The sequence below is a fragment of the Galeopterus variegatus genome, unplaced genomic scaffold (assembly GCF_000696425.1).
Source record: "Galeopterus variegatus unplaced genomic scaffold, G_variegatus-3.0.2 Scaffold1780, whole genome shotgun sequence".
NCBI lineage: Eukaryota > Metazoa > Chordata > Mammalia > Dermoptera > Cynocephalidae > Galeopterus > Galeopterus variegatus.
In genome coordinates this window covers 38,064-47,962 of record NW_007727891.1, presented here as the reverse complement: position 1 = coordinate 47,962, position 9,899 = coordinate 38,064, and the positions used below count along the sequence as shown (strand labels likewise).

Below are 9,899 nucleotides of genomic sequence, written 5' to 3'. Positions count from 1 at the left end.
TATATATATATATATATATTTTTTTGTCTTTTTGTCTTTTTTCGTGACCGGCAACGGATCGCAACCCTCAGTGTCGCGCCTGTACCGGACCGGGACCGGCAACGGGATCGCAACCCTCGGTGTTGCCCCCGCTCCTCGCTCAGCCAGTGAGCGGCCGGTCTGTATGTGGGATCCGAACCCTCGGCGGGAGCGCCGCCGCACTTCCCAAGCGGCACACTGTAGCAGTGCGCCACCGGGCCGGCCCAATGCTATATTACTTAATAGTGACAGAAATCTTACAATTTTGTTGGAGACTTAAAGGGTAAGAATTAATAAAAGGTATTTAAATAACTAAAAAAATTTTTTTTTTAAAAAGTATCAGCGATTTTTAATTCTGATGGAAGGAAGGATGTGGTCATACCAAAAAGGAAACACAATAATAGTGCTCTCATGGTTCAGCTGTAAACAATATTTCCACAGCCATAATACTGTAAATGTACAAAAATGGTTCAACCAAAGTAAGTATATTGGGAGAACATGGAGATGGAGAATGTATGCATGTGATTGGGGATGACATGTATGAAAAAAATCAAGAAATAATAATAATAATTACAAATAAGAAGGTATCTAGAGGACATGGTTAAAAGAGTTAATCCACCTGCCTATAGGGGTCAGGAATTTAAAATCTACATAACATCGCTAACTTAATTAAAAATAAATTGTAAAAAATATATAATATATACCTATGGCATTCTCTGACTGTAGTAACGCCAATTCAAAAAAAACTGGATTAATCTGGTATCATCTGCTCTTAGAAAGCCTATTATGGCTGGCAGTAAGCTCTACCTTCTTTGATAAAAAGCTTTGTCTTTTTCTGGAAAAGTAAACCATAAGTTCAGACAGTTTTCTCCTTAACATGCATGATGACATCATGTAAATATTGATTCTGAATTTCCCTCATAATCATATATTTCTTCCTATAAACTTCTGTTGCCCACAATCATCCTTGTTTCATAGTCCTGCTCAAAAATTCCAAATTGGTTTAGCAATCCTGGAAATTTTACCATTAAATTCTCCCATTTAACTAGCCGAGATGTCAATGCAAAATCCTGCAAGTATCACATCTTCATCACTTCTAAAATTACCAAATTAATGTGATGCAGACTATGTGTCAGAGAATATGGTTAAAAAAACTCTTCGCTCCTACCATTTTTTGATGACTGACAGAATTCTTCCCCAAGATTTGTTAAAGCTGTTTAATCTCAACAAATTGTGCTTGAGTTAGGACTAATAGGTTGCAATTCCAAAAGAAATGTAAACTACGATACTACTACGAACAAGAATTCTATATACATTTGTTGTTCTTCCAAGAAAATTAAAATGCATTTTGTCTGGAGTTACAATTTTAAATTGAATCTCAGTTCAACATACTGTATAACTAAAACAAAACATATAATCTGTTACATACCTGTAAAGTGAGAACATAAAATAAACATCTCTTACTGTAAAAAATATATTTTGTCAGATCTACAACTTACTTTTAAATGGTTCAAAAATACATACAAACTAACACTCACATATGCACACACATATATATCTCCAAAGAGAGAAAGCACATGGGACAAAATATTAACAACTGGTAAATCTAGGTGACAGTATATTATGGATATTCATTATCCTATTCTTTTTACTTTTCTGTAAGACTGAAAATTTTCTTCATACAAAGTTGGGAAAAATTAAAACAAAATTTTTAATAATGATTTTTTTATGAATACAAACCAAGGGCTCACTCTGTATCGAGTGCTGCCTTAGGTAGTTATATCCAAATTAGATCTTCACAACAAATCTGTAAGGTAGATGCTATTATCCTCATTTTACAAAGGAAGAAAATGAAAGTTGGAAAGTCAATCTGACTTAAAGAGCCTACTTTTAACCATTCGGGGATGAGAATAATAACACGACTTGTATTACTTTATTCCATTCACAGGACCTAAAAATTTGCAAATTTATAGAAAAACTTTAACAATGTTGCAAAAGAAAAATATATCAATGCTCCTATTTGGTTGGTTGGCTGGGTTTTTGCCAGATATAGACCCAGTTTCCTTTGTTTAAACTACTAAAATTGCCCAAGAAAACTATTATTAAAAAGTAACACTTGGGCTGGCCCGGTAGCGCACTGCTACAGTGCGCCGCTTGGGAGCGTAGCGGCGCTCCCGCCGAGGGTTTGGATCCCACATACGGACCGGTTCCCGCTCACTGGCTGAGCGAGGTGCGGGCGCAACACCAAGGGTTGCGATCCCGTTGCCGGTCCTGGTCCGGTACAGGCGCGACACTGAGGGTTGCGATCCGTTGCTGGACACAAAAAAAGACAAAAAAAAAAAAAAAAGTAACACATGATTTTATAATACTTTCATCTTCAACTAGAGAAGAACCATCTTTAAATTTTATGTTTCATATTAAGCCTGTATTCTTTCCATTGAATGATTTTCAAAAATTATTAAAGCAATAGAACTATGCCTTTCAAACAAAATCTTACTGAAACCTCAACAGAAATAGAAAATAACATGGAAAGTCCAGATGCTCAATAGAAAATAACATGGAAAGTCCAGATGCTCACTTCTCCATAGGGGCTCCAAGACTTTCTGGGCTACCGTATGAACCCAAGTGCTTTAAATAATGCTCATCTGTAAATTGTTAATGATCACAACTGCCAAAACAGAACTGGCTAGTAGTAGCTGAAGTTACAAATTCCAATTTAAGTTCACAAATGATAGTTTAGTAATTCAGACAAGGAAAGAACAATATGCAGAGAGATAGTCATATACACCTACTTTAGTCATAGAAGTAAGTGTCTTATTTTATTTTATTTTTTTATTTTTTATTTTTTTGTCCTTTTTGAGACCGGCCTCACCACGCTCAGCCAGTGAGCGCTGTGAGCGCACCAGTCATCCCTATATAGGATCTGAACCAAGTTCACAAATTATAGTTTAGTAATTCAGACAAGGAAAGAACAATATGCAGAGAGATAGTCATATACACCTACTTTAGTCATAGAACCTAGTGTCTTATTTTATTTTATTTTTTTTGTCTTTTTCCGTGTCCAGCAACAGATCGCAACCCTCAGCGTTGCCCCCGTACCGGACCGGGGACCGGCAACGGGATCGGAACAGCAGACATCTCAAAACTTAAAGAAAAAGTTCTCAAAATATTCCCCATGTTTCTCAATTAATATATATCGATCTGCAAAATGTGTTTCCATCTCACTGTGTCTATCTACATGATCACCATTCATTAATTTTCCCTTCTCTCTTAAGTCTTCAAAGTTCCCCATTCTACTGAGGCAATATACACAAGTAAGATTCCAAAGAAATAATCTTTCCATTTAAAAATGGGCAAAAGACACAAAGCAGCAACTATTAAAAGAAGAAATATAAATATGTGTAAAGATGTTTAACTTCATCCACGAACACACACACATTTAAATGATATTATTTTCCCCTATCAGACTGGCATAGATGAAAAGATTCTCAGCAATATTCAAAGTTTTTGAAGTAGTGGGGGGAAGTAATTATACACACACACAGACTAAAAGTAAACTGAAACATCATTCTAGAGGGCAAATTGACAATGTTTAACAAAACTGCAAATGTACATATCCTTTGACATTTTCAGGATTTAGCTTAGGAAAATAATCAGCGAAGTTCGAATTAAAAGGATGTTCAGTGCAGTATTAATTATAATATTAAAAAGCAGGAAACAATTTTATATAAATTGAGATTTAGTTAAATAGATTATTGAATAATAAACATATTAAAACTGGGCGATCTACACTTAAGTTGAAATGATAAGATGTTCATTATCTATTAAGCGATAAAAGCAGGCTTATACTATAATTCGATTACATTTCTAAAATATGTCCTGATACACATTTTTAAATTCTGGAAAATTAAACCATCATTAGTGGTTATCTCTGGATATACTGTTTTTTTTTCTTTTTGGCGGCTGGCCAATATGGGGATCCAAATCCTTGACCTTGGTGTCACAAGGCTGTGCTCTAACCAACTGAGCAAACTGGCCCAGTCCTGGATACACTTCTAAAGTAGAACTAAAAAAATTTTTTTGGCAATAAGCATGTTATTTTCTTTTTCAAAAATCTGCTTTAATGGACATTTTGCTTTTTGTTTATTGCTTTATTTTTTATTACAAAATACATGTGCCCATTTTAAAAAAATGGAGAAAAAAGGGAGCATCTCAGAAATATACAAACAGAAGTGAAAGATCAAAGGCAATAATTAAAATAATTAGAAAAATTAGCCCTCTCCTGCTTAACCTCCTTACTCTTCAAATTCTTCCTCTTCCAGTATCCCTCCTTCTCCCAGTCATACAAGCTCCATATTACCATCTGTGATTGTGTGTTCACTAATAGCTGCATGGTGATAATTTCTTAATCCCTATCTCAAGCCTAATTTTCTAAGTCTTGGATACACATTTCTGTATATGTGCCACACACTCCTCAAATTCAATATATTCACAAACTCTATCTTACCTGTCTCCACCAACCACCCCAGTCCTATATTTCCTATCTCCAATGAAGGTTTCATCATTCACATAGTCTCCCAAAGGTGGCAAAATTATTCACACCTTTGTCTCCTTCCCCTCAAATAACTGCCTGTAGACTACTTCTGAACTTTCTAACTTACCCCTTCCTCCATCTCGCTGCCATTTTCAGAGATCAGACCTAAGGCCGTGCCATTTCTGATCATTTTGCAAAACAATCATTTCTTGAGTACCTATTATATACCACACACAGTGAAAGGAGCTGGGAATATGAAGATTAATAAAGCAAAGTGCTACCCCTCAAGAATACCTTGGGATAGAGAGATGGAAGAAGAAAGTGCAATGTGATAAGTACCACAATTAGAGCAAAATCTACAAAATGTCAACTTCTTTCCTGTCTGATCTGTGGAATATACTATAAAGCATATGTACTTCACAGGGCCTGGTTTTTCCAAAGCTTTGCAGTTTCAAATATTGACCTTGTGGAGGACTGAAAATTTTCCTCAGTCTATAAGTCTCTGGTGTAAGATAAAGATTTGTGGCACAGCATGTTGCTGGCTCAAGGACAGACTAGTTACTGATTGTTATGTAAAGATACTGTGCAATTGCTGTGAGAAGGAATGTTTGCTAAGATCAAGCTTTTGTTGATAGCCTTACTGGAAAGTCATCTGGCTTGTTTCACTGAAAGTTATCAGCCTATATTGTTAAACTATAACCCCACCTATGTCTCTTCCTGTAACTTCCTGGTCTGGAAAATAAATGCAGGAAGAGAACCCCAATTTGGGGTTAATTTCCCAAGGAAGCGATGCCTCTCGCTTGAGGGTTCCGGCGGGAAATTAACCACTTCAGGGTGTCTCACTGCTCAGAAGAGATGGGCTTTGAGTAATCCTTTGTGTCTCCATCACCCAGGGTAAGTGGGGTGACAAATTTGTGGGGGACAAAGCAACACAAAGCAACACTGATCTAATCTTACAACTAACAATTATCTTTCCAGAATACATACGAGAAAAAAGGAGCCCCCATTTCCCACCCCAAGAGCCTCTGTTGCAAAACCTTTGATGATTCCACCCCATTGCCTACAGGATAAAGCTTTAATACCATACAAACTGTTCACAGACTGGTCTCGACTTACCTGACAGCCTCATCTATTACTTTTCTTTCAGTTCACATCCTATGACCCAGTCATGTATAACTAGCTGCTGCTCTAATATACTGGACACTTTCACAACATCTAGTGTTTGTGCACCTTGCAGCTGGAGAGCTCTTCTCCCTTGTGTCCACCAGTGGAAATCTTGTCCTATTATCAAATACCTCCTCTCTGAAAATTTCATTAACTTCCTCTGCCAATGTAGTTTTTATACAACCTATTATAATACTTATCACTTTGTATTGTATTTGTCTTTCTCTTTTTCTCTACCACAAGACTGATATATTCTTAGGGACAGAAATGACATCTCGGTATTCTTTCTATCCGTTCTAAAGTCTAACATGATATTAAATATTCAAGAAATGGATGTTAAATGAAAGATGAGGTAGAAAAGTTTATAGAGAACCAAAATGCACTAAATACTACATCGTTTTTGTGGTTGTTTGGAATCACTGGGTCTACCTAAATACTAAGGTCACCACCTACCACCACTCCCACATACCTGGAGCTCATGCTTAAATTTTTTTTCCTTCTTCTTATTCATGTAGCTATTTGTCCACTCATTTCATAAATAACTGTAAACAATACAAAAAGAAACTCTGTGCCCTCCAAGGAGTTTATACTCAAGTAACTAGAAGTAATTAACAGGTAAATAAATACATAGGGTCATTTTAGATAGCAATCAAAGTGGTGAGTAAAATAAAGCAGTTTTATGGTACAGAACGTGCTAGAGGAAAAATGTGCTACTTTAAATGGGGTTGGGGGAGAAGTCACAGTTTCTCCAAAAAGGTAATATATAGGTAGAGGCCTGAAAGATGAGAAACAACTAGCTACGGAAAATTTAAGGGAAAGAATTCTGCAGGTAGAAAGAATTACAAGTATAAAGACTCTGAAGAAGAAATAAACTTAGCTGTTTGAGGGACAGTAGAGACAGTATGGCTAGAAAAGGAAAAGCGTTTGGCGAAGTAGGGCCTTAAAGGTGATACATATAGTGGAGACCTATCTGCACTTGCCTTGAGTTTGGAATTTCCTGTTGTCTGCATAATCTTCTACTTACTAATACTAGAGCAAGAGAATGATAGAATGGGTTATATACAGTCTATTCTATTGCTGGGAAAATGCCAAACGATTCTGAAAAGTATCTTTTCTGGTTTCTGCTGACAAAGAGTATTTCTAGATACAATGTCATAACAATACGGTCCCTAGGGCTAATAGAAACCCAATAGGCACACAAGAATAAACCCACTTGAAAAGAAAGACAAGATCTTTCTACTGACTACATGTCAAGTCAAAATGAAAAATATCTAAAGTGTCCAAGATTCATGAGAAGAAATAAAACACAATACTCTATTACTCAGAAAATATATATGAGCTACAAATTTATCCGTTTAACTGAATGGATTTTGCCATTCTCATATAAATTTATAATATAAATCTAGACTTAAGTGATCAAACAGATTTCCAGTGTTCATTGACCAAGGTTTTTATTCACCTTCATAGAAATTAAACAACTTTCTGATGATTTTGAGAATGCATAAATTTATATGCATTAGAAACTGCCCCTCAGCAGTAATTTCGTGGATGCTTATGTCATGATCTATTTAATGCAAGTAGTATTGTGATGTTAAAACAAAGTCAATCCATTACACAAATGAATATTCACAAAACTAGCTGCAAAAGCAACGCAGCAGTTGCTAGGAAGTCAAGCAGTGTGAAATTACACATCTTACTCCTATTCTCAGTGGCATCTGCTGGCTTTGCTAACCTGAGCATGAATGTATCTCTAAATGTAAAGACCCTTCCATTATTCTAGTCAGGTCTTGAAATTCCAAGTTGCCAGCCTTCTACCAGTAAAAATAAACTCATTCGCAGCACCCCTAAATTTAATTCTGCACCCAGTGATCTCTGACTAGTGTAGTGATGTTTCCCCAAGGCTCTCTATGAGAGATAAGAGGTAAGACTTATTCCATCTCCTTTTGCTGGATCATGAGAAGTAACAGAGGTAACAAATAATCATCTTATGTTCCCACCCTCCTGTTCTCCCAAGGGCCAAAGTTCCTTAAAATGAGTCTTTATAATAATATAGTCTCAACAGCTGTGATAAGAGTTTGGACATGTTGCCCCTTCAAAACTCATGTGGAAATGTGGCTGTTTGAGGAACTGTTTGAGTCATGGGGGCGGCTCCCTCATGAATGGATTAATGATCTCCCTGGGAGGAGGGAGACTTGAGTGAGTTCTCGCTCCATCAGTTCCTGTGAGAGCTGGTTGTTTAAAAGACCCTGGCACCTTCCCTCTCTCTCTCTCTTGCTTCCACTTGCCATGTGATCTGCTTGTACCTGTCAGCTTCCAGCTGCTTTCTGCCCTGAGTAGAAGCAGCCTGAAGCCCACACCAAATGCAGCTATCCCAGAATCATAAGCAAATAAACCTCTGTTCTTTATAAATCACCAGTCTCAGGTGTTCTGTTATAGCAACACAAAACAGAGTGATACAAGCTATAATAAAAAAGAAAACACGTTAGTCTAAAAGCATTCCTTTTCACATTCTCCAAGCTGATCTCCAACTTCATACATTTATAAGGTCTTTCATTTTCTATTCACCACTCACCTAGCAAAGGCCATTATAAAGTACTATATACTCAATGTACCTTCTTCCCAATCTCACATCTTCAAACTAGTTGATTTTTGTCATTATTCATCATTTCACCCAAAAATTCATACTTGAAATAGAAAATCCATTTCCTTGTTTGGAAAATAAAATCGCATAATTTCTCTTTGGAATTCTCACTCAATCCTAATGCTGGAAACTCTGAGAAGAAAAGCAAACAACATATCTGTTGGAAAACCTCTCTAAACAAGATATATATGCTTGCAGACTAAGTGTGGGTATTATGAATAAGGATTTATTCTTCCCTTTCAGAGATAGAGTCTAAATTAAAGTAAGGCCTTACTCCCTTCTTAAAGTGTGATTCAAGGACCAACAACATCTCATCACCTGGGAGTTTATTAAAAGTGCAGAATTTTGGGCTCCACTTCATATCTACTAAATCAGAATCTGCATTTTATTGGTATCTGTGTGCAGATCTACCTACATCATGAAATCTCAGAATTGGCAGAGTATGTAAAAGCCTATCACACATAAAGAGAGATGAACCTTGGAGAACAGCTATAACTGATAATGACTATACCACCTTTCATAAAGTCTTTTTCTTATAACAGGTCCTACTTAAGAGAAATTTCTCATAAAACTATAAACTGCTTGTCTTGAAACACACCAAAGCTTATTATAGCAACTGATATTATTGTTAGTGGAAGCCATTGACATAATTAAGTTCTTACCTAATCTGAGTTCTCCAAAGTTCCCACACCCTATCTTCTTGCCAACCCTGAAGTTGGGTCCCACCATAAGAACCCCAGAGGATGTTGAGGATCCAGATGGTCGGGAGCAGTGTGCACTCCTTTGTGCCATGGCTTTAGTTGTCCGTTGTCTTTCATCCTTTTCCCTACCAGGATGGTCCATGATCTTACACGAACAGAGTTTCTGTACGAGTAGCCTCGGTTTGTGTACTTCTCTTCAATAGAAAAGTATGTCCAAATAAACCATAGTCAGAGAAAGGTAAGGAGTTCTTTTGGCACCATATCTATGTTTCTGATGTCTCTCCAGGAAAAACCATTGATTAGTTCCTGTAGAACATGTGGTCTGTAGGTGTCAAGCATAGAAGGACATTTTTTAACCTAGGTAAAAATCAAGAAAACATGAAGTTAAAAGTTAAATTTCAAAACAAATTGAGAAAGTCACTACTAATTAGAATGGATACTATCCAAAGATGAGCAGAGTGGATAGCTTCCTGAAATGGATTTTGGTTTTATATCCTCCAACAGTTTAGCCATCTGGATTAGTTATTCATGTGGTAACATAAGTTCAGTAGGCTGCAAACCATGGAAGCTAAGGGTACATGCAAGCCTTTAAAATGCTTTCTTCTAGTAATGTACAAATAACCAAAAACAAGCTGTTTGTTGGTTTTCTCACCACTGGCTAACAGAAAGATATGGTGGGACTAAAGCCAAGTTAAATAAACTGAGAACAAGTAAAAGCTTGACCTCTTCCTTTAATTTGGCCAGAACTTAGCAGAAATGAGGCTATTCACTACCCCTCTCCCTCATCCCCACATTTACCAAGCACTGGCAGCAACGATGCAATCAAAATAGTAACTGATCA

The 9,899-nt window shown here is 36.8% G+C and overlaps 1 protein-coding gene across 1 annotated transcript in view; it reads right to left on the bottom strand.

The window, feature by feature from the left end:
* Nucleotides 1-9,417, bottom strand: part of CSNK1G1 (casein kinase 1, gamma 1) — a 120,248-nt gene extending 110,831 nt beyond the window's left edge. The window contains exon 1 of the mRNA XM_008578904.1: nt 9,020-9,417. Coding sequence (XP_008577126.1) covers nt 9,020-9,200 — 181 coding nt within the window. The 5' untranslated portion in view covers nt 9,201-9,417. The remainder of the gene's footprint in view (nt 1-9,019) is intronic.
* Nucleotides 9,418-9,899: the final 482 nt, after the last annotated feature.